At 38.7% G+C, this 25,976-nt stretch overlaps 3 protein-coding genes across 4 annotated transcripts; 1 reads left to right on the top strand and 2 right to left on the bottom strand.

Moving 5' to 3' along the window:
- Positions 1-8,943: 8,943 nt before the first annotated feature.
- LOC103719297 (jacalin-related lectin 19) lies at positions 8,944-10,881 on the top strand. 2 transcript variants are annotated; one of them, XM_008808484.6, is made up of 3 exons: positions 8,944-9,099; positions 9,664-9,885; positions 10,386-10,881. In XM_008808484.6, the coding sequence occupies exons 1-3, from the start codon at positions 9,097-9,099 to the stop codon at positions 10,761-10,763; spliced, it is 603 nt and encodes a 200-aa protein (XP_008806706.2). In that variant the 5' UTR covers positions 8,944-9,096; the 3' UTR covers positions 10,764-10,881. The 2 variants fall into 2 exon arrangements, with proteins under 2 accessions (XP_008806706.2, XP_008806712.2); XM_008808490.4 differs by having other exon boundaries at positions 8,959-9,099; positions 9,673-9,885.
- A 433-nt stretch (positions 10,882-11,314) lies between these two features.
- On the bottom strand, positions 11,315-16,621 carry LOC103719289 (histone-lysine N-methyltransferase). The gene is made up of 7 exons (XM_008808472.5): positions 16,330-16,621; positions 16,137-16,198; positions 15,952-16,035; positions 13,997-14,051; positions 12,433-12,568; positions 11,888-11,938; positions 11,315-11,673 (listed from the first exon to the last, which is right to left on the bottom strand). Exons 1-7 carry the CDS (start codon positions 16,448-16,450, stop codon positions 11,574-11,576), a joined length of 609 nt encoding a protein of 202 aa, XP_008806694.2. The 5' UTR covers positions 16,451-16,621; the 3' UTR covers positions 11,315-11,573.
- Positions 16,622-18,070: 1,449 nt separating this feature from the next.
- On the bottom strand, positions 18,071-25,719 carry LOC103719281 (phosphorylated adapter RNA export-like protein). Its single transcript, XM_008808459.5, has 5 exons — positions 25,283-25,719; positions 24,492-24,597; positions 21,188-21,331; positions 18,319-18,541; positions 18,071-18,236 (listed from the first exon to the last, which is right to left on the bottom strand). Exons 1-5 carry the CDS (start codon positions 25,585-25,587, stop codon positions 18,181-18,183), a joined length of 834 nt encoding a protein of 277 aa, XP_008806681.3. The 5' UTR covers positions 25,588-25,719; the 3' UTR covers positions 18,071-18,180.
- Positions 25,720-25,976: the final 257 nt, after the last annotated feature.

Here is a 25,976-nt window from a genome sequence, read left to right as displayed (position 1 = left end):
GCAGCGAATGAAGATAAAAGAGTATATTTAGGAGACATGTTTAAAGACAGCGGGCTAGGATTCATGGACAACAACATGATGACTGGATTTCATATGTATAAGACATAAATCAATACCATGCATGATGAAGAGTTTAAAAACAAGTATTATTCCCTCATGGTGTTTTGTCATTTGGCTTAGATTCCAACCAGATATGTCATTAAACTTATCTCTACATGCTACTTATTAAGTGTTGGCAGCTTGGCAAGCTTTTAAAAATGACACTAAGATATAGTTGATAAAGCCACTATAATGGCAGCAGGCAGCTGCCATTGGATACAACAGCTGTTATAAATAACCTAAGAAGATGATTATTTTAAATAGTAGTCAGTACAACGAATATTTTAAAACCAATCAGGAATCGGGACAATATAGACCAAAAGAGGTACGTGGGTTGGACTCCGGCGACCGGCATGGCCTTTTGCGGTCCCGAACCTGCAACGCTGCCACGCCTAGACTTAGAAATCACGCACCAAGCCCGCATTTTCCGCGCCAAGACTTGTCGCTTTCTTCCGTCAAGATGAACGCGGTCTTTGTTCCAATTTATTGCTCGACTGGAATTCCAAGCAAGCCCGGTTTGTCCCTTCTCGCACGTTCCAACGCTTCACATAGCGGGACCCAGTCAGCTTTAGAACAGGAACCGGTCGGTCTCCGACAAGACCCGGATGGAACTTATGACCCGAGTCAGTTTTGACCCGACACTTCGATTGCCATGACTGGTAACTCGGGTTGCACGAGGAAATAGATGGGAGGCAAGGAAATTAAGATGTTTCGGTGCAGGAATTGGGAGGGCTGCAAGGTTAGGGCTAGCCGATTCGAGTTTCGCACGGACGGCTAATTTAAGAAATCTAACAAAAATTATTAAGCTGAGAAGAAGTAGATCAACAATATATATCGAATTTGACCGTGCTTGTCCTTAAAAAAATATCACATTTGGCATTCAAAGTAAAACAAAATAAACTTTTTCTAGCTCAGCTTCCCTCGATTTGTATGGGTCCTTTTTCTTTGGTTGTAGAATTCAACTACGACCTTTCTCCTGGTTGTAGAATTTAATTACGACTAAGTTTAAATCTAATGTTTTCTTCAACTTAGGTCTTTTTTTTCTAAATTTTACTGTGGAAACTCAAATTGACTGGTCAGAACCGAAGCCCAAAGTCTAAAATGCAGGTCACCCTCATGATTTCCTGTTTTCTTATGAATTCCCATTGAATAGACTTCACCTGCCCAAATCATTGATCACCACATGGCTTGTTCAAGCCCATGATCTTTTAATACTCTACTAAGCGAAAATGCAAACTAACTGATCAACCAACGCAGTCAATCAAGGTTGATGTTGGGAACTATGAGCGCAGCTGATTGAATTTGATCCAGCAGGCATCTCAAGGTCTTTGTGCGTGATTGATGCTGCATCAAACAATCAAATGATTAGTTTACGACGTTTTGTGGTGGCCCGGGCCCTTGTGAACTGGTTCAAGACAAGGAGGAGGTATGCATGACTGTAAAAAGATATTTGTTTGAAACTGATATCAAAGACAAAAGGGAGAATAATAAAGACAGAACCAATACCTTTTTTTAAGGGGGTTTATCAGAAACAACAAAAAACAAAAGGCGAAGAAAGATCGATCCAATTTCTGAAACTCTCTTCTTTGCCCAGCCAGCCCTGTTTCCTGGATACAGGGGCATGCACGTTTTACATAGGCACAAACGACCGTAAGATTTAATCAGGAGGAATCGGTGCAAAATGACCAAGAGGGTAAACCTCAAATTTCCGTTTCAAATTTCTACATTGCAACAATGACATGACAAAAACAATAACACTATATGAGCTAATTGTCGAGGCTTACAAGTAAACATTGAAATAATGTCTTACAAGTATGCGAGAAACTATTAAACATGTATTTCAACATGCATATACCTGACTCCAAATGAAAGCAGGGGCATGACTTGTCCCAACTGAATCAGGGCTTTAGGTTGGAAAATAGGCACGAATAATTAAACAATGAACATGGAAATCATATAAAAAATGAAACTTACCTTCGCCTGTCCAGCAAATTTAATATACAAATTGTAATTTTTGTAAGCCCCACAAAAACCATAGATCCATTGCGGTATATCAATACACACTGTATTTCGGTTTTGGGGCGATAAATCAAAACCAGTCATTTTGTTAGAGAATTATATCAACATTAAGATCCACATCCATTCCATTACGTTTTCATCTGCAGCTCACCATTCAACAACCAATCCAATGACAACAACGACATAAAAGCAGCTGGCTTAACAAGAAAATAATAGTAAAAAAAGAAGCAACAATTTTGGTCGTCCAAAACTAATCATATGGCTACTAACTGATCCAATGAGAACTTCACCACCGCCTCAAAGCCATCTGGCCCCATGTAGAATGAGTATCGAAGCGTAGAATCAAACATCCGATAGCAAAAGTCCGGCATAAAAAGTACCAGATCATTCACACAAACATCAAATCCAGCAATAATCAGCGCAAAATTATATAAAAAAATAACACCAATCTATATTGATCCATGCAGTAAGAGTAATATATCTACAAACTGTCACATAGACCCACTCCCAGATCAGATGTATGGGTCTTTATTACCTAGACATAGTTCAACCCCATTGAAACCCTAACGTCCAGATCTAACCCCATAGAGCCACAAAAGGCATCTACAGACGCCCCAACCGAACAATGCTGTAAGAAAAAAAAAAGGACAACCACATATACGAAGTATATAGACCAACAAGGACACCATCGATCAGAAAACCCAAACCAAAAACGCCACCGAACCGCAGAGACCTACGAGTCTACCTCAGCACCCGCGGAACCATCAATAACGGAGAGATCCGACGAAAAGCGCGATGGAGGAGGCGAGGACGGCGATGGAGAGGGGAGAACCCATCGCGCCGGCGGTGGAGGTGGGGCTCGGGGCAGGAGGGTCGGCCGCGGCGGCTCCGCCGGCTAGGAAGAACACGGCGACCACGGCCATGAGCAAGGCAGAGAGAATGCTGGATCGGATGACCTCCATTCCCTTCTGGTGTTGAGAATTCGAGATATCTCTAGAGCAAATGTTAGGGTTTTGGGGAGAGGAAGAGGGCAAGGGAACTCGGAGGAGAAGGCGAACAAGCGGACGGAGACAAGGAGGAAACGGGGAGAGGAGGTATTTATAGACGAACGGGAGCCGGGCAGCGTTGGTGGAGCGGGCAGCTGCCCGGACTGACAGCTGGTAAAACGACGTAAGACAGCTGGCTTCGGTGGTCCCGGGTGGTATTTGGCGTCCCGATCCTTTGTTTCCCAAAACGCCCTCCGGTTTCGAAGAAATAAGAAGGTATCCGATAAAAGACCCCCTTTATTTCGAGAAATTTCTCATCCGCCATATGCAACCGGCGTGTGGCATGCGGAGTGAGGGATAAATTTAGGTAATAATCAAAGAACGTGGGGTGCGTTTAGCATAACTCCTTTAGAGTTTGGATGGAGTCACGGAGTCCCCGGGATTACCTCGGGGACAAGGCTTTCATATTAACGGAGATGAAGGCGGAGATTTCGGTATATATCGGCATCGGCGACCTGCTGACGACGTACGTGAAAAATAAAATTACCAAAAAAAAAAAAAATTTGGAAATTCTGTGCCCTAATTACCGTCGTTGCTCTATAAATAAGAAATCATGGGTATCCACCAAAATTAATATCTAAATACAGTTCCTATTGTATGATTTATTAAATTAAGGGGGATTTTGATGCCTCAATTATAAGACACGAGGTTGCGATTCTTGAACAATCTCAGATCTTTCCTAATGATATATCAGTCCTTGAAGAAAAACTTATTAGATTCTGAAAAAATATTGAAATGTTATAAGATTTCAACAGTGGAATAGTCTTAATGCGGACCCATCCTGATTCATTATTCTTAGTTTAAAATAAAAATAACAGCTATTACTTATAACTTTTTAATGGGTAATAGGGTATGTACACAACTTTGTGTACTGTTCAAAACCAAAGCATGAACTGATCCTGACTCAGCTACCAAAAGTGATTGAATAACAACATATTTACTTATATATTTTGGCACCGAGTCACACAAAAGTTGCTGAGTCAACAGATCTTGCAAGTCATAATTAAACTCTCTTGTTTTATGATTTTCTATTATATATATATATATATATATATATATATATATATATATATATATATATATATATATATATATATATATATATATATATATATATATATATATATAGCCTTGCACATCCTTTAAAACCAAAATTTACTTAAATCCTGACTTTGGATGACTATGATTCTCGAAAATGATTGAATAACAATAGTTAATTGCTTAGCGTTGGGTACGACTAATTACATAGAAGCTGCCGAGGCTCAGCTTGGTAATTCATTATTGAGCCAAATGCTCATAATATATTGTACCTATTCTTGCAAGTCATACTTAACTTTCTTAGCACTTAGCACCGCCCTTGTCCATTTCATTGCGAAGTGGATTAACAAAAAAAAGTGGATGTCACGGCAAGTTATACATTACGACAAACAATGATTTAAAAGACACGACAATATTACTTGCTATGTTGGTGTTTAACAAATATAGATTTACTTTTTGACTCATATGACATTAAAAACTTAAATTTTAGTTTTGACTAATGAAAAGTAGAAATGTTAAATAGCAATCCTAATTAATTTCTCATTCTAGAATGGCAGGTATGTGTCTACATGACATCCATTATCTAGTGGAAGGCTTTGAAATAATTATAATAGCCGTCGCAACATCATTGGAAGTTTATTTTAAATCTTGGTTTGAGTTTAAATCTTGGATGAAGAGTTTCGGTTGGACTGTCCATTCGAATCTTACCTGTACTAACTGCTACAGAGGGCCCAACGTGTCACTGCCTTGCAAGGTTTGAAGTCTCGCCGCCTTGGAAACGTAGAGCTTAGGTTTGGTTTGAGAAGGTACCAAATGGGCAATGCTATAGAAAAAAACGAAAAAAAAGAGGCTGCTGTAGACCCATGGCAGCTTCCTAAAGGTTAGAAAATTTGATTTCTTGTGGAATGATTACAAGAGAAATTTGTCTTTGTAAGCAATTCTCATTGGAAAGTTAGGCTGCGTGGAAGCTTTTGCATCTTAATATTTAGAAGAAAATTGCAGCTAAACCTCTCAACTTGGGGCCAATTTCAAAGTCATCTGGCCAATTTCAAAGTCACCCTCCCGACTTACAAAGATTCAAACCATTCTTCTTCATTCATAGAGTAGCGTGATCATCGCATGATAGTATTCAATTATATTATGACCAAACTACCATTTATGTCATAAAAAAATTCATTGTTGGAATGGTGTTAGGACTCACCTTCCTTCCTGCAAATCCACTATTGGATCATTCATCTTATAGATCTCAAATTGCTCCAAACTCCTTTATTCATCGCCTGCACAGATCTTCAAGCATCTTGCACGACCAGAAATGTTCTTCCGCCTGCACAGTTCTTAAAGCGGCTGCATGGATAATCCATAATATTCATCCTCCTAGACGGACCTCAAAGCGATCAGTGGATGATCGAAATTATTCATCCATCTGCACAAATCTCAAAGCAACTACATTCCAAATATTCGTCCGCCTACACAGATCTCAAAACAGATATTCATTCGTCTGTATAAATTGCAAAGCGAATTGATCCGGATAATCCGAGCAACTGCAGATATAAGATATAAATTGCGATCCCCACCAACAACTTATGAGATCTTGTTTTGGAAAAAAATTTGGCATCACGAACGAGCCTTCACAATCCACCAAGAGGGAATATCACTAGAACAAGTAGAGACGAAAGGACACAGCAACTTCCACATCCGACAGCAAGAACAATGACTTTAGGATGTTCGACAAGATTGGTCGCGGCAGCTGGGAGTCTCATCCACACCAATAATTCCAGACGAGCAGTCGAGTGGAAGTTGCATAGAATTGTCAAACCTAACAAATTTACATAAGAATTACTTCAAATCAAGAAGAACATTACGTGCGGTTAAAGCGCTCTCGTATAGAGTCTCCTCATACGCGATGCTTGTAGCTTTCAGTCACCATGAAACAACTGTTTTCTTTGGCTTGAAGAAACACTCATGGGATCCATATATTCAGAGAAATCATTGCGCGAATATCTTTATACTCCACTTCCAAGTTTTTCAGATTGTAATTCTGAATTCCTACTAAGCTCTAATCTATCATCCGGCTTCTGAGTTCCAGATAAAAGAGCCTATGTTCTTTAGGCATTGAGTATAAAACCAGAAGCATATGTTCTGCTGAACTGTCTTGATCCTATGGTTGTATCATTACTTCCAAGAAAATTATGTACCAACATTTATTAGAAAGCAAAGTATCAACTCTCTCTCTCTCTCTCTATCCAATCATGGTGCATAACATGTAGCCACCTACCAATGAGATGGGAATATGTGTTACCTGAATTGCAGTAGGCTGCTTTCCTCGGGCATTTGAAGACCAACTAGCTGAATGGTTTGGCTGTGGGTACCCTTCAAATGGACAGCCGCAGGCAATCCCATGGTCGGTATTTCCAAGATGCTGGGTCCCAAATTAAACTGATTTGTTACACCATTAGTTGATTTCAGCCAACCACTAAATGATATGGCCGAACTAGGTTCCAAAAGGTACGAGTATGCAGATTCGATGCTTGATAGCATGGAGGTAGGCAGGTTAAAGACTTATCAACTTGAAATCCACCTACTTATTAAATAGGTCAAAAATTTGATTCGAATCTGGCGTGTTCATTAAATAGATAATTCATTATGACCTATATAACTAGTTTACTAAACAGGTCGAATTAAACCAGGCTACATGGGTTAAATAAGTTAAGTGAATCTAATGTTAAATAGATCTAAACGGTTAAACAAGTTGTGCAGATTAGGTTGAATGAGACGCAAATGGGTAAAGTAGGTTTTAAATGGAGTAAACATATTTTCAATGGATTAAATAGATTAGATTACTGTCCGATCCAATCATTAAATAGGTCAAAATGGATCAAAAATCTAGCATTGAAACCAATCTATTTAATGACCCAAATCTATTTATATCAAATCTAAATCTGCTGGTCATCTGCATGCCGGGTTGACGAATTGGATCAAAAATTGCCACCCCTTCGTGGGGAAAGAAGTCAGGGATGATAAAGGGTCCATAACATAGAGCTTAAGAGGGCTTGTTTCAAAGACAAGGGTCGATGAGGTACAGATGGCCAGGTGGGCTTTGGGTCTTTAAGAGCAAATAATCGACCTTTTTATACATATGGCCATGGTGGGCCGGGCCTTCTTTCTCGTCAGCTCATTTTGCTTACAAATATTAAGAGAGAGTGCGGATAGGCAATGGCAAATGAACCAGAACGATAGCATCGACACTACCAAACTATCTGCGTTTATTTGACATGTATGTAGGCCCTCTGAAGGGGTTGGTTTGTTTTGTTTGTTTAGATTTTAATCTTCTTCCTATATTTTTAATTTTTTTTTGGACTTATAAACTCGGATCTAATTCCTTCTCTAAGTGCTTGTTTGTCAATAAGAGAGAAAAATTTCAGTTCATTGAATCACTAGTCCTAATTTCAAAGGTCTTGTGCAGCATGTTTGCATGTAAGCATTACTCAAACTTGTTAGGAGCTTGTGTTTATGGTAGCATCATAACTAGGTTCCACCATTGTAATATTATTACATGTGGTTGGATAGGGCTGGCTGGACCTGTGCGCTGATGTTCGTTCATCTAAGCAACTGTGTTATTTCGCATCATCGGTTGGATGCCATATGAGTGTTCCAATGTTTACAAGTGGATTTGCGAATCGGAAGCTCATCGGTTACTTTATTTGAAGCTTCCAGATTATGGTATAGATATGTGATTAAATGTATATTTGAGCATGAAGGAAGTTTTAGTTATCATGTTGACTACAATATTCACAACAAGGTAGAGCATATCCATCATATGCTGCTGCATCTTCATATTTATACAGTAGGATTTGTAGCCTGCCTTCGATCATTTTGTCCATTGCATTTCCAGAAACGAAATTCTTATGTAAGCCTGTAATCGTATAGAAACTTAGAGGTGCATGATCTTTTGGAAGCGTACTATATATAACCGGATACGTGTTGGAGTTCACATGATTATAATAAGCATCTTGCACCACTAGCGTGCAATATCAGCAAGGTTTTTGGCCCTCAGATTGGAGGTGTCTCCATCCATCCACACCCACAAAGAAGGCCGCCAACCTGCAGCTGGAATGCTGATTTGTTTTTGGACTCTGGAACTATATTCTCTAGGAAAATTCTCTGAGGTGAGACTAGTGGATAGGAGGAGGGAGATGCTACTTCAGGAGGATCTTTTGATCGGCTAATCTCACCTTATTTCAACTAGAGATAAAAGAAAGATGCCAATTGCCTTTTTTTTCTGATCGAAAGTGGAGAATTCTTCATTACTCTACTTGTATCATCAGTCTGTGTACCACAACGTAACAAGTCAATTGATGCTTCGAATCACGTCGAAGATTGATGCTTGAAGCTGTAAAGGTGTCTTTATATTTTCTGACTCGAAAGGAGGAGAATCCTGTTGATAGCTGAAATTATCAATTTGCAATGCCCCACTTCGGAAAATGCACATTACTAGTGCAGCACTTGCATTAGTTAGTTTATATAGTATGATTCTTTTTGTACAACATGTATGCATAAAAAAAAAAATTACTCTACTTCGACCAAGCTTTGAGCCAAGTCTTGGGCTTTGTTCATATGTGAGCTTTTCTATTTTGTGGTAAGCTTTCTCCAGTCTGATCCACTGTTAAACTTCCATATTTTACCTGTAAAGCTCTCATTATATGCTTATGCTTTTGAAAAGCAGAAGGCATATATGGGATGCTGTCGACAGAACAAAGTGCTTGGTTCCTTCACCTCTACAAGCTCCACATTCATTTATAAATCTGAGCACCAAGTTGCTCTCCAGTCTATGTCCGTTTACCTCCATTTCTTGTAGGTAGAGCTTGCTGGTTTGGTGCTTGCTCTCTAGCCCAGCATGGTCAGTAAAGGATCCTGTATTAGTGTTTTGCAAACATAAGCAAGTTGTTCTGATCTATGATGAAGGTTCTTCCTAATACACCAGGGTTCGGGTTGCATCTTTCATGCCAAAGAATGATTGATCTTCTTTCAAGACATCTACTGTTGGATCGCACTCTGCACAGATCTCTAAGCCATCCTTGCGCGATCCAACGGTGGATTCCCACGAAGGAAGGTAAATCCTTCGTTAGTGCGAAAGATACAACCCCTGTCGGATGCGCCAACCCTGTTATTAAATCTTGGGCAAATTGTCTTAAGCATTGAATTTTGGGCTATGTTGTTCAGACATCTTTTTTTTCTTTCCTGCTAGCTCATTTTTTAACACTGTTTGTCATTTGGTTCTGATTCTCTGAGGTGCCCATGCAAACATGCAAAGTTTTCGTCGTAGTTTAAAGTGTTTTTAATAAGTCTATCAGTAATTAGTCTCCACCTTGGTGAGTTGGCGAGTAAGTCAAAACATTTATTTCTCAAAATTCTTGGCAACAAAATCTCTAACAGATAACATGTTTGTGCTGTGTCTGATAAGCATTCTCAGAAGAAGGTTGCCGGCTCGAGCAAGACGGTTAAAGTAGGCCCTTGGGGCGGCCATGGTGGAAGTCCTTGGGATGATGGCAGCTACAGTGGAGTTCGAGAGATATATCTGGTCTACGATCGGTGCATCGACTCGATTCGGGTCTTGTATGACAAGAATGGGAAGCCTGTTTTGGCAGAAAAGCATGGAGGAGTTGGGGGCAACCTCACAGTCCAGGTATGTCTCTATGTCAACTATACCTTCTATTATATTTGAAGAACTGATTTCTTATGCCATAATTACTGAAGTTATGTCTTCTGAGATACATGTTGGATCCATAATAGTTATGAAACAAACGATTACATGGTATACTGATGTTTTATCGTCTCGTGCTTATTGTTATGTAAAACTTCGCAGCCTAGAAGGATCATGTTTCTAGTTTCTATGCTACACTGATGTTTTATCGTCTCGTGCTTATTGTTATGTAAAACTTCGCAGCCTAGAAGGATCATGTTTCTAGTTTCTATGCTACATGGTATACTGATGCTTCATCGTCTCGTGCTTATTGTTATGTAAAACCTTGCAGCCTAGAAGGATCATGTTTCTAGTTTCTATGCTACAAGGTATACTGATGCTTTATCGTCTCGTGCTTATTGTTATGTAAAACTTCGCAGCCTAGAAGGATCATGCTTCTAGTTTCTATGCTTCAAATTTACATTGTTTATGGAACACTGCAGGTCAAACTGCATTACCCGGAGGAGTTCCTGACATCAGTAAGCGGGCACTATTCTCCGGTGGTACACAGTGGTTCACCCGTGATTCGATCGCTTACGTTCAAGAGTAATCAGAGGGCTTTCGGGCCTTTCGGAGTTGAAGAGGGGACGCCATTCACATTCCCAATGGATGGAGGGATGATTGTTGGCTTTAGCGGAAGGAGCGGTTGGTACCTTGATGCTATTGGCTTGTGTGTGTCGCCCATCCGAACCGTCGGCCCCTATGATGCTGTGCACCAGAAGCTTCAGAAGTTTGGGAATTTGGCTGCCAAGTCATTGGGACATGGAAAAGGGGAACATGGCTCTCATGCCACTGCTAGGACCCAGAAGGCTCATGCATAGGCTCTCCAAATGTTTTATTGGATGTAAATGTTAGTGTTCGGTTGTGGTGAGGTTTTGCCACTGAACTTAAGATGTCATCATCATTGAGGCTATGTGAAAAGCTATTGCTCTCGATCCATTCATGGCCTTCTCATAATGTGTAGAGAGACTGAAGGACCATTACCAAGTTAAGGTCCCTATACCCCAAGATCCTAAAACAGGAGGACTGAAGAGATATAACTTTTCACATAGTTTTCGTACAAAATGATTATCCCAGAACTTGAACCCGGACCGCTCTGATTGTCGATCCAAATCTTTTTACCATCGCACAAAGAAATATCCCTCAGTATATAGGGAGACTTGAAACATAAAATTACTCTAGGAGCAACTAATGACCTAGTTATTCTAGATTTGGTGCTGGATATTAAGGCCCGAACCCTGAGGAAATATAAAAGCAGTTTGGGGTGTAAGAAACAGAAGAAAACGGCAACTCTTCATTTTTGGTGAACAATATCTAAATGGGCTTTGCTGCAATGGATGAGCTCAATTAGGACTTCTGTGAAGCATGCAAATTGGTCATCATGAATGAGAACCATTTTCCACATTAACTCACCATGCCACACTGTAATTCAGAAAGGTAAGAATAGCTGCTATCTAGAACTATGAAATGGCATCCAGAAACCAGGTTTCTGGTAAAATCGAATACAGGAAGAGGACTGGCTAAGAAGTGGATGCATGTTTTCCTTTTTTCCCCCCTCTTTTTTACCAATAGCAAATTCTTGTATACAGAAGAAATTTGCTGGAAGACTCCCTAAAAACGGAACATGCAAATCATAAGGTTTTGTAGTTATACATGTAGCTGCGCAACTTTCTAATATCTTGTAGTGACTCCATCAGCAGATGGTCTACATAGAGGCAGATCCCAGCACCACTGCAAAGAACAAGACATATTTGTCAAAAAAAAAATTACATAAATAAACTGAAATCTAAAATGGTGCCTTGGAAATAGCTCTCCACATATGATAATCCCATGAGTAATAATATATGCTCCAAATGCCAACCATTCCATCACTGCTCATCATTTTCATACTCTCTAAGTTTGAATTGGTACTAAATAAAAAGCAAAATTCATATGTAGGTAATACCTCAAAGGGCCAAAAGGAAGCCATATTATATCCCACCGGAATTTTGGTAACCTGTAAGAGGGAAATAATAAAAGGAAAGCAGATTTAGAGTGATAAACAGGACTACTAAACAATCACCTAGGCTATAGATAAATATAACAATATAGTTTTAATACAGTGAAGAATTTAACTTAAGACAATAATTATTCGATTTGCAAGAACAAATCAACTGAAAGTGGTCAATGCCAAGTGAATGAATGACCTATTAGAAGGAAAAAAGAGTGAAACATAATAAAGAAGAACAAAACCAAAGTTAACTACCACAGGTCAAAGCTGTGTCAGCAAAGCAATTTATAAATAATTAAATGGAGAGAGAGAAAATGGTGATAGAATATCACTATTCTCTTACCGATGGATTCAATATTTCTTTGTAAGTTCACGAAAAAGTTCTCTTTTTATTCTACCAAATGGGCAGCAAAATAAATTTTGATTTAGAGAATGCCCAACTTCCGATTTCGAAAGAATTTCATGCATCAAGCCGAGCAATAAAGAAAAATGATAATTACCTCAACATGTAATACAGCCAAAAGATGGTCAGGAATGAGCCAGTATAGCATGAATACCACATCCACCGTTTATACGAGCTTGAACTATGGAGTAGCCCTTTGACTGTGAACAAACAAGCTAGCACAGCAACCCAGTCTGTAAAATAGGCAGGGGAATATATCAGCTAAAAGAGAAGAGAAATACACCGATATACTTTTATAATATGCTAAATGACTGGCTTAGATTTTATGTGCCAATAAGAAACACAAATCACTTTGCAAAAGCTGAACAGAGATAAAACTAATGTAATTAGATAAATATAAATTTGGAATACAATATGTTTATATTTAAATACATTTAGTCCATTTGCACAGCTGTGCTAGTAAAAAAAACTATACGTGACACATTGTGACAACAAATTTGGCTAACATTTTACAGAAATTTACTGGTGCAGCAACCCAATCTAGGGGATCAAGGCTGCAGATATCCTGCTAGTAACTCCCACTACTCAAAGTTGAGTTAGAGAATCCTTCACCTTCATGGTTTTCTGTATCAATGCCCTCTGATATAGTCATGACTCCAATTTCGTTACTTCACAGGATCCTTGTTGTTTTCTGTAATGTCTTCAAAGTGTTGCATGTTTCATCTCTACAATTTAGCATGCTTAACCACCTCCAACAAGCACATTGCAACACCAAAGACTTGGAACAATGTGTGATTACTCCTTTCCAACCCAGACATTTCATATTATATCAGAGAATGGATCATTTCCATACTGTATTATCGCACCTTCAAATGTGATACAACCAGTTAAATGGAGTGTGGATTGTAAATGCTGGATTCTGCCATTTACAACAGTACTGCAGAGGACCATAGTTTCCTCAATTACTCAAAACTTATTCACAACTGATCCCAACTTTGGCCTTGTCCATATTAACATACCTGAAAGCTCTGAAACGAGCAAGCAAGAGCCAGCAAAGAACTCTGGTTATTTATAACAGCAAAAATGGAGGCCTAGTGCAGGAGGTTCCCACCATTGCAAGGTTTGGGAGGGACAGATGTAGAGAGGCTATTTCCGTATTGCGAACCCATGACCTCTGGGTGACAATTGAGTAACCTAACCATCGCATTAAGGCTTGCCCTCTTAAAAATAATAAAATTGGCAAACCAGAGACTTCAGTGTGTTAGACTGATGTGATAACCAACTACACCACGACACCAGCTGGCTGTTTATAATGGAAATCAAATATGTATATCATTAATATCAAACAAAAAAGATGCAAAGAATAAAACTGGGCTATGAGCAGGTACATGCGATACAGGAACTAATTACACTGGAAAGACATGCAATCCCCAAAAAGACTGGTAATTGTGCGATATGATTATCAGTGACTAAAAAAGATAGAAGCTGTAGAGTAAATACCTAGTAGTAAAATATCCATGCAACCTTAGAAGGCTGTAGCAGAAACTTTTATTTTTTTTAAGAGAACAAACTGAACATTCTTAATAAACTGATCAATCATTATGGATTGACAAGACTGTTTGGAAACACTCACAAACAGTAACAATAAAACAGTGACAAACCTGCAAATATGACCATCCATGTGGGCATCTCATCCATGAAGTAAGCATGATAGCGCTGGTCATAAGTAAAAATAAAATGTCAAATATCCGATAGGAACAATTTCATGTAACAATGCTCGAGTAAATGGTGTCCATAGCTACAAAAGATAAATGTGATGGTAAGTCACACTAATATTGTTACAAAATGTAAACCTTGTCAGATACTTCACCACTAGTTCTTCCCATCAAAGACCATAACACCCTTAACAGGAATGTAAAGGAAGTAGAAGAACAATTGACATTAGTCAAAAATGGAATTAAAACAATGTTGAGCTCCATGAAAAGTGTAGAGGTGTTGCTCAAGAGAATGGTAACCATATGCAAACAGGCCCTGGATAGTCACATAAAATTCTGGAAAGAGGACCATTGTGGCTTAAAAACATAAAAGTAAAGAGAATCGCATTAGTTAGATTAGCAAGCAACCATATTGGCATTGTCTCAAAATTTTAATAGCATTTTTATGTATACCAACAAAATGTTAATAATAAAAAGCTAAATAAGGATAAGATAAAGTTTTCCATGCACTAGACAAGCTTTATAATCCTGGTATACATAAAGCATTACAGCTGATAGGACAAAGCTCAAGTTTGCATGACCTGCATAAATATTTCTATAACAGGAACTAAATCTGCCATTTTCTTGACCCTGAACACATTCCCATCGACCAGTACATGTATTAATTATCTTCTAATAATGAAGCCATGAGTGAAATAATACATATGCAAATGGAATGTTTTGTGTAATAATACATATGCAAATGGAATGTTTCCGTGAAGGCAAGAAGATGGTAAGTTGTGCACTGCATAGAACTGCAGCACAAGCCATCTGGACCTGAGCTTTATCCATCTTTTTAATTTTAAATGATAAAATTCACATTAGTCCAAATGGTTCTACTCAGAAAAGCAGCAGCATCAACACCAAAACTATTCAGAGCTCGATAATAATCAATGACCGGCACTAGCCATTTCCAATTCAATAATAATTCCTAATAGAACTTTGGAAGATAGAAAAGCTAGAGGCTAGGGCTACAATGGTGTCGATAGACCAAACTACACATAGCTCTCATCCATTGACATTTATAGATGATGGCCAGTACTGGGTTATAAAAATTTCTGAAATTCTCAGAAATAACCTCCTTTTAGGAAGACCAGTCTAAAAGATTTTTCATCATCTATATGCTATGGGTGGCACTTAAGCCATCAATTCACCGAAACTTGTAGTTTTTCAACATGCCTTTTGTTTTAAATATTTAAATTTTAAGCCACCGCCATTCGCTCTTTGATCCTCAAGTGTTACAAGTACTCCCAAGCGTTGGGGGGCACAAACATGACCCCGAGCTTGATTTAAGTTGGATGTCTTCCTTCATCTTTCCCTGAAACAGATTTCATAACTGTAGAAACTTTGAAACCTTTGATCCCTTGCTTCACAGAATCACCCTATGGGTTCAGTTATTTTTGATGGCTCATGGTATCTGCATACCTAAATCGACGAAAGAAAAGGATTCATGTAGCCGACCCCAACTAGTTTGGGATTAAGGTCTGAGTTGGCTTATATGGCATCTTTATGATATGGTGCTATTCACGGGCCCTTTATAAATAGCGTGCCCTCTGAGCCAATCTATGTTGAGAGTGAAGATCGAGTTTCTTTGATCAATTTATACTAGCAAAAGTCAGCCTACTAGATCAAACTATAGTTTCCACCAATCTAGAGAGCAGATTAGGTTTTCTTCGAGCTCCAACATAACTTCTGACATGAACCTGAATATGTCGGCCTCTATCTCTACCAGAGATCATACTCAATGTGTAGTTATAGGAGCAGCCATATTGATTTAGTTCTAGATAAAAACCTGGTCTATCAAATGAAGATTACTTGGAAAAGGATCTAAAGATCATGGCGGGAGTAAAAATGTTCTTTACCAGTTCCCAGGGAAACCAAGCTTGGTGGAAGATGGAATAGATCAAGAATGCCGCATAGCCAACAAGAAAACCAGCAAAAATGCGCTGCAAGAAACCGGAAATTAAGAAATTATCGCCCAAGCAAGACAATCTGGATGAGGGATGCAGCTGAACTGGAAAAGAGCCAACAGGAGAAGTTACCCTACCCTCCAAATAAGACTCTGTTGATCGTGCTTCCTCTCATAAGAGCGGACCATCTCCTCTTGTTCTGAAGAAGAACCCCAGAAAACAAACATTTATAGCATGTCTTGGGGAGAAATTCAGACGAAGAAGGGCTAAGAAAATCAAAAGAAGAAGCCGGAACGAGCGGAGAGGGAGAATAAAGGAAGGAAGAGAGACCTTGGGTGTCGATGGGCTGGACATCATCGCGGGTGGGGAGGGAGAATCGGTCATCTACGCCATCGTCTTCTTCTCTTCTTCCGCCTTGCCGGCGACGTATCCACCAGTTTGTGCTCAGCATCCTTGCTCGTCCCCCACCCCCGGGCGAAGTCGGAAGTCCCGCCGCGCGCTCGACTGGAGGCGACCCCGAAAGTCGGCAACGCGAGAGCGGAGGGATATGCTACAAGCGCACGATATTTACACGGGCCGTTCCTGAGCCCAACCCCAGAGCACTGCGTGAGCCGCCGCACTGAACGTACTACGGCATAAATGTTAAACGCTAGTTTTAGTTTCACCAAAATGAAAAAGTAAAAAGAAGCTCTGCCAAATTTACATGAACTCAGAACTTCTGGAGCAGGGACATCAATTTTAACCAGGTGTAAAAATTGGAGCTTCAAAGCTGATATATTTAGTGAAGCTAATAAAGCATTTGCCTAAGCAGCCAGTCATTTTGAAAATACCATAGTTACTTCAGACACTACGTCACCATTTGTTTTCTGATTTTATTAAATATATTAGTACTTGCAATATATAAAATACTTGTTTTAGCCAAATAATAATAATAATAATTTTGAACAAAAAGCAGAAACTTTTTTCAGAACCAGACTACGGATACAAGCGAAAGAGAAGAGTCTGATTTCTTCGTATCAAGCACCCCAGTACAAGGCCAAGTAATTATTGGAGCCCCCCCTAAGCGCACCAAGGCTGTTATTCGAGTCCAAGGCCAACATACGTATGAGTCACGATTCTTACTCTAAAGACATCAACACAGTCGTGCTAACCTAAAGATTTGCTGGTGGGATAGTTGGATCATTAAAGTCCGGCTTTATATTCAGTTAAATGAAATCCAATAAATACCATTATTATTTTTATATATTTCATTTAATGAGCAAGATTAACCAAGAACAACTCAGTAATATTTCAATATTCCAATTTCCAAGGCCATCATAGGAGTCATTATTCTTACCTTTGAATCCATAACCCAACCCTCAAAATGTTTTCAAGATTCCCTCCGAAATAGCCTTAATTTATTAGACTTGACATCTACATTCATCACGGTCCACCTGGTTTAATAGCTAGCAAGTAGAACCCCGTCCCAGTCCACAACAGCTAACAAGTGCCTGCTATAAGGACTACAATTTTTGATTTTTAATTTTAAAATTGAAATATAAAAATAAAAAAAGCCTGATTGTTAAAAATATTTTTATTTTTAAAAATAATTTAATTTTTGATTTAAAAAAGTTATTAGAAATGATTCATGTCCCCCCCCCCCAACATGGCCATCATTACTACTACCATCATCACCATTTTTGTTGGATCACCACCATCACAATTTATAAAATTTATATTTATATTTTTAAAATAGTGCATATATTTTTAGTTTTCTGAAAAACAAAAACAAAGTTTTAATTTTTATATTTAAAAATATTAAAAAATTATTTTACCCAAAAAGCATAAATCTTACACTGATGCCAACCCCAAAGTTACACATTACAAGTACTTACCTGGAAATTGAGATTTGATCACAATTTCTGTCGGCTATTCTCGTTGCGTGTAATTCTGACGAGTATACCAAAGATATCAAAATAATTTAAGTCAAAAAATTATCGGAAAACACAAAAACCCAACATTAAAAAAGATTTTCTTTCTTTATATTTCTTGTAAATTCAAAAAAAAAAAAGAAGAAGGAGATCTCATCGGCTGGAGCTCCAACCTGGGAAAATGTCCTTTAAGTGTTCCACTTATATCAACGTTTAGCAATCAAGGCCAAGATTTCATCAAGAAATGCAATCTACATTAATGCTTTTAAATCTACAAAATAGACACAATGTCCGGCCTCCTCAACTGAAAAACCTCCAGTTGTATGTCTGTTTGAAAATGTTGATCAACAGTTAAATAAGATTGATGATCCACCTTTATAAAAAAATTAGGCAGATTCCCGTATCTCACCCTCTTCAAACAGGTCATCGTAAGCAACTGGCACTCTTATCCTATCCAGTACTGATTTGCGGTCCATCTTGGTATCAGATGATTCACGTTGTTGATGAGTATCTGGCATTTGCTCTGAACCATCCAATTCTTCTGCTACCTCAACAGGTGCATTTGTACTCTGAGAAGTAGCTATTTCACTCTTGCCTGTCATCTGTGGTGCTTTTGCATGCCTAAATTGCCTCTGCAAGAAAGCATGTCAATAGCTCTAGCTATGAGCACAACTTAAAAATGCAGACCGATCTTAAATAAAGTTGGCCAAAATAACTGGAAGGTTGTTTCATATAAAAGCAAAAACATTAAGCACCAACTATATAATGTGCAGATCTTATACAAAATGCTGGCAAAATGTACTGATAAAATACCATTTAACCATGCAAATATATTCTGTGAAGTAGGATATAAATCCATTAGTTCAGGAAACAGTGATATGTCCAGATTATGAAAATGAAGAGTTGAATATGGGTTGGCTGTAAATGGTCAAAACACAAGGTAGTACCATCAAAATGCGTAATCAGGAAATGTTACTAGACAAAATACACTAATGAACTTACCATTGAGTAAACACACCCAATTTACTGCACATTATTTGAATACTTAACAAGTTTTCCTTATGATGAAAAAAAGTCATAAAATAAAGGAGAACAGTCCGTAAGTGAGGACAGGTTTACAACTCTTTCATTCCTGACAAGCTACATCCTCATAAAAGTGTCATTTTTATATCCTTAAAAACCAGAATTTGCTTCAGTGATTACCTTTCAAGGCCCATCAATGGCCATTTCACTGCAGCAACACCCCTTCTCAATGCAGGATCGTTGCCATCTCAATTCCAATCACTTTTAACATCATAAGCTCAACCCTTCAGCTTCATCAAACATAATGACAAACATCCATCTTTGTGATGCTCATTAGGCTCTCATACCTTGCCCATTGTGTTACTAATTCATGCATTCTTGGCCTTATTACTAGTCAAACTGGCACTAGGGACCTCACAGAATCTTAGCAAGTTAAAAGCATATTTAAACTAGATCAAGTATCATGATTATTAATGTTGCAAACATATATCAATTAACCCACATATGCAACAGGTTTAAGATAACAAGAGAAAAATCCATCCAGAGTACCCGGAGTCCTTGCCTTTCAGATGCAGACCCATTCTTTTAACTCTTTTTATTACATTCTATCCAGACAAAGAGCTTAGATTGCTTGGTTTTGTTTTTGCACCAAATTTTTCATGTTTATTATCTAAAGCTTTTCCTGCATTCCAGTATCATTATGACAATCATGTACCAGACACCTCAAATGCCAACTGCAAATCAGTCCTCGGTTTATAATGTAACAAATAAGTAAAGATCAACACTCTCTAGTACAGCTGCATATGGAACTTAACAATACTTCTCACACTGGTTTTCAATCTAGAAGAATGCAATCACTACCAATATATGCAACATAATCCTCCAACATTTACCACCTCTCCTCTGCAGTTCTCTCTCATTTCCTTCACCTCTCTCTCTCTCTCTCTCTCTCTCTCTCTCTCTCTCCCCCCCCCCCCCACAAGGTGGAGATGAGAAGTGTGGCCGCTATGAGTTGTGGATGTCTGATGGTGCTTGTGCACTCTACGTACATATACACAACGTGGAGAAGAGAGAGAATCTTAGGTGAATTTTTTTAATCTCTCCTCCCACTCACCCTCAAATGTTTTCATCACAAGGCAGGTCGTAACTACCGACCTCATAACTCACAATAAAGCAAGGTCCAGGAATAGGACTTTTTATTTTAAAGACTTTATATGCAAGAAATTTTCCTAGAATCAAGTCCTTCGAAAAATTGAGACATTCTATTGGACACTTTGCTAATAAAAGCCAACTAAGAGCACTCGAGGTACATGAAGATAAGGATAGATGAAGCAGTCGGCATCAAAGCCGCTATTGGCGAGGACCTGGGCGCCCATAGGGAGGGAGCGAGCAGCTATGTAGGCCTTGAGGAGATTAGAGAAGGTGAAGGAGAGAGGTGAATGGGGTGGGTAGCAACGGACGAGGAGGAGGAGGTGGTACAAAGGAGGGTGGCATGGTGAAGTCCAATGCAGAGAAGGTGGCTCCCGAAGGTGACAATGGCCGGCAACAGCATCGAGGGCCATGCCAGCATCGAGGGCCATGACAAGGAGGGACTTGAGGGCAGGGCGGAAAAGGAGAGGAAACAAAAGGAGGAGGAGGAGAAGGAGGAGAGGCTTGTCGTGGTGAAGTTCAAGGCAAGGGAGGCGGCCATAGGCCTCCCATAGGTGGCAAGGGTCATGGTGGCATCAAGAGCAATGGTAAGGAGGGGCCGAGAGCATGGTGGAAGAGGGTATGAGAAGGAAAGGAGAAGGAGAAAGAGGTGGTGGAGGATAAGAGAATTTTTTATAATTAAGATACCTACTCGAGCTACTGCAACTAATCCAGCGGCTATTTTGACCTTGAGTCAATCTATTGCAAGATAGCTCTAAGTTGCAGCTCAATGAGCAACTTGACTTACTGTGCAATTTGAGTTACAAGTTTTCAAAAAAGCAGGCTAGCCCGCACTTGCAACTCGACCTGCATGCGGCTTCACTTACAGGACTCCAAACAGCCTCTTATAAAATGTTTAAATATAACAGGAATTTTAAAAAATGAAATTAAACATGCTGCTGCCCTATGCTCTTAGGCGATACCATTGTTTCAATGCTTCATGAGAAAACCAGCAGCATTCAACCAGTTCAAATAAGCAAAGACAAATAGTACATACACCAAATTAATCAACCTGAACATGGATGCAATCAAAACAAATACAAGCCTACACATCCATCAATTCATACCTCAAATGCCCTCCCCTTTGCCATGATTTCTTTGTACACATTTGGTTCACGTGTTTTCAGAATACTCCATAAAATTCCACCACCTGTGCGGAAGCGCCTTCCGTCAGCAGTCTTCTGTCCTCCACAGCTCTGAATGGCTTCAACCTGCATTTAGACACCTAGTAAGAACTTCACAACAATGTTGTCAAAAACAGTAACTGATGAAAAGTTATTTTACTCTATATTAATTAATCTTAATCCTCTAGTTTACTTCAAAAGAACTACATGGCATGACAATAAGGTCAGGGATCATTTATGTTCTCAATAATTTCACAATGACAACATCCAAACAACCAATGCCATCAGCACACTGTTCCACCATATTACTGAGTTACTGATGTCTTGTACATTTTTCTGGCATCCACCACTTATAGCTATATACTTGGAGCCAGCTCTTTAGCTTTTGCTCTCCAACATTAGTAATTATAATTCTTCAAAAAGATCATTAGGTGGAACAAACAAAGACTAGAAACACTTCCAAGCAAAAGATTTTCTACTTGCCAAAACGTCGAAGTCTCAACTGTTCTCTTAATCAACCACAACCACAAGGATGCAATGCATGGTAAAGCTGTAGAGGTAGCTGTTATCTGTTAACAAATTCATAGATATTTAAAATATTATGTCATTTGACATAACAAATTGAATTAAACAACATAATGTTGCATCAACATGATAGAAGTAAGCAATCATGTAAATATGTATTTGAAGACGCCAAGATATTTGATCCTTATCAAAAAGATTTCAGATCAACTTTCAGTTCAACCTGCATCCCTTATCTCTTCCTTTCATCATATACTTTCTATCTACTAAAGGTTGTCTTAACATATTCAAATGCTGATCCGCAGCTTTCACAGGACAGCAGTCGCTAGAGCAAAATTAATGATTAACAATATTTTCGTACCATGTTAGACATCTTCTGATCATTGCATCTTTTGCACATACCTGCTGAAAGGGGCGAGTAGGTCAGTCAAATTTTAATTTCTTCATCATCTAAGCATTTTCTTCTCCACGAATTATATAGAAAAACTAACATTAAATAGACCATCATGTATAAGTAATTGAACAAATTAACCCCCATCAATGACTTTGTGAAAATTCAAGGCTTCACTTCTTTCACTAGATTTGATCATCCACAAATAATTCCTCGCTCAATCTAAACAAAAGATCACGTAACAAAACTTTTGTTGCATGAATTTCTCTATCTCGATTTAAAAGCAAGAAACCACAAATATCATGTCAACTTTTTTCAGTATAAATGTCAGAGATAATAAAGCAAATTAGATGACTCATGATATAGAAAAGTAGCACCATTTCTACACACAATGATCTTTATAAGCCATGTGCAGCAAGCTCAAGCAAGTAATACCACTCTGCTTAGTGCAACGCAAAGAAACAAATGCATGCAAAGATATGAGTTAAATGACACGCCGATGAAATGGTTGACACTGAAAGCAGAAAACGAAAAAAAACAACTGTGTATACTGATTTGATTGAACAGGCACATAGAGCATAAACTGAAAGGGGATTACAATATTGAATTTTATGAGAAGAGTTTCTTGTTATGCTGCTAAAGGCATGCCTTTGCATTTAATATTCATCCCTTTTTTCTTTCTTGGAGAACAAAAGGGGAGGGAGGAGTGATCCTAGATCCACTCTTCCTTGAGTAAATACAACCCATCACATCAGCATTACAATGAGCTACCTAAGTAGGCTTCATATGGTAAACAAATTTGTAGATTTCATCATAACTTTTAAACAAGCTGGAGGGTCATTACGTCAAAGCATCAGTGAAGACATCCAACAAGTATTCTCAAGCAAAAGTTAGACATGTTGAACTTTTCATATTCAGCTTGAAGATACATAATTGCTTAAAAAAACTAGATAAGTGACTTTGGATCAACCTTTCCTGATATCATAGCCACATCATTAATTCAAACCCCACAAAACACCTGCTGGCAAAGCCAAGTGATGACGAGAATGTCATCCACTCAGGAAAACCTCATCAGCTCAAATAATGTAATGAGACAGAGTAACTAGATCTAGTATTAACAAGAAGACTAGTGAAATGCTTGATAAGATAGTAACAACAATGACCTAAGACAAGTTATTTTTGGGGACTCTTGGACATGACTAATGAGCATACAAATATATGTGAACTTCAAACTAGAAGTCAAAGAAATATATACAGAAACTATCAGAGTATTACAGACAAAGCTAGTGATGAATAACTCTGAAACCAACCAATACATTGGGGGCTTTATCATTTAACAGCTTGTCTACCAGCAAGTGTAAGATATTTTTTTCCCTTGACATATAACAGGAAATTTCTTGGTAATCATGTGCTTTTCTTTGCCACTCATCTTCAACAGCAATAAAAGCATATAAGAAGGTCAGTGTCATGTATCATATTACCATGATTAATATAATGAACACTAAAATATACCAATATGCCCTCAACATGGGAAATAACAGCTTCTCCAGGATCACAGAGAACTTATCTCTCAAAACTAGAAACCATCATATACTGTATGGACATCTTAATCTCAAAGCAAGGCCTCATTTTCAAATGGACTTTTGCAAAGTCACGTTCATTGGAATCAAAAATTTCCAATGATGATATCAATCAACAACTATTCATCAGGTTGCTAATTTTCTTTTGCTGCGTAAGTTTTAAAATACATATAGCTTCACAGAAAGGGAAGAAGGTGAATATGGCACATTAGAACATTGATAAAGTATTAGCTAGCAAGTGGGTAGAACAGAGAGAAAAGCCATTTTTTAGCAAACCTCAATGGAGATGGACAACAGCATAGACTGCATGATCAAAAGAAAGCTAAGACAGGAGCATGGAGGACCTTGCAACAGCCAGAACACCAAAGTCAGATAATCCAACGCCAACTAGAGTCAGCAACACTACACCAACTTCATTTATTAGGCAAAGAACATGATTTGACACGTTGATCGCCATCTTATTTATTTATCCATATCATCAGATAATCCAACGCCAACTAGAGTCAGCAACACTACTCCAACTTCATTTATTAGGCAAAGAACATGATTTGACAAGTTGATCGCCATCTTATTTATCCATGTCGACAGTGGAAGTCTTTTACCAACAAACAGCAAAAATTGATTTGACATCACATCAACTTTAGTAAAAATTTTAGTTTTTATAACCATATTACCAGAAATTATGATGAGGGAATAAGAGTTGTTTCCTAAAATCAAAAAAGAAGCTGATGCAATGAATGATGAAAATATATACCTCTTTCACAAGATCGCTAACAACCAAAACACCAAGACAACCTACAGCATTCCAAACTAAGTATGACTTCTTCTCTTTCAAGCGCCTGCATGTGTCTATAACAAACCTGCAGAATATTGGAGTCATAAAAATATGAATCATTAGAGGATGCAATCTAATGGGAATGACAAGCAGAAGAGAATTACATACCTCTCTTGTAACTTGGACGCGAGAACAATTTAAAAAAGACAACCTAAACTTTGGATGCTCTTATCAGGATCCCAGCAAACAACTAAGAGAGACTAAGAAAGAATAGACTCTCAACTTATGGAAAAAAGGAAAGAATATATGCAAAGAAATGCAGGTTTAGAAAACAGAATCTAAACTTGTGAAAAGTATGTAACGTTAAAGAACACGGCAATGAAATAAAGTTTCTTCCCATTTTTAAATGGAAAGTCTCTTTTCTTTTTTTAAAAAAATCGAGAAAATGGTCTACAAAAAATTAATAGAAAACTTCCTGTTAGGCAGACCGGAAGTCACAAAATCCATCTTTCTAAGGAAAGTAGATGGGATATCATTTTCTTGGAACATAAATCAAACCCTTCATCTAGTCATCATCTTCTCTTCTGTGTACTCATTATGGATTAATGGTCACTTGAGAAAGTAATCGAAAAACTCAGGAAAAAACTGAAAGATTTCAACACAAAGAAAACCTAGGATTTCTTCAAAGAATGGATATAATTCAGTCACGGAACACAAAACTCAAAATTTGATCACAGAGCAGCCATGGAAAGTGCTGATTGAAAACTTACTTATTGATATCCGTGATACTGGAAGCAGCGCCGCCCTTCTTCTTCCTCCGGTTCTTCTTCTTGCTCGCCCTCCGCCTCTGGTTCCTGAAGCGAGACCCGCCCCCGGCCGCCTGATCACGGCCCCCGTCGGCGCCTCCGGCCGAGGGGGCGCCGTCCCCTGCCGGCGGTCCGCGGTCGGCGTCTAGGGATTCGGCATCGAGCATCTCCACATCTTGTTGGAGACCGTCGGCGTCTAGGGTTTCTTCGTCGGCCTCAAACTCCGACTCTTCGTATATGGCTTCTAAAACGCTCTCCTTCCCCTCCATCGACTAAGGCAAACCTCGGGAGAGGGCTTGCTCCGATGACCTATTTATAGACCGAAAGTTCGGGCGACGAAACGGATTCGAGGGCCAGGAATCGACACGGGATACGGAACAGCTGATCCAGCCCAGAGATTCCCATTTATCTACGTGGCATTTATTTTTAATGGCTAACATTAAGCAGCTCTCCTATCTATACACCCATCCGAATCCAAAATCAAAATATCATGAAACTGGCTGGGAACCAAGGAAATAGACTGAGCAACCCAATGCACCTTAATCTCTTTATAGACATGTTTTGCTTCAAAATTAGCCATGGATGAGATAAGCCCCTAAACATCTCCAAGCAGAGGATGAGTGCTATCCCTCTAGTTTGTCTAAATTAATATATCGAT

Source organism: Phoenix dactylifera, chromosome 9, assembly GCF_051530095.1.
Source record: "Phoenix dactylifera cultivar Ajwa chromosome 9, Ajwa_hap1_PhDact_Kaust_v1.1, whole genome shotgun sequence".
Classification (NCBI taxonomy): domain Eukaryota; kingdom Viridiplantae; phylum Streptophyta; class Magnoliopsida; order Arecales; family Arecaceae; genus Phoenix; species Phoenix dactylifera.
The sequence above is the reverse complement of the archived record's forward strand: the minus strand, read 5'-3'. Positions and strand labels throughout refer to the sequence as shown.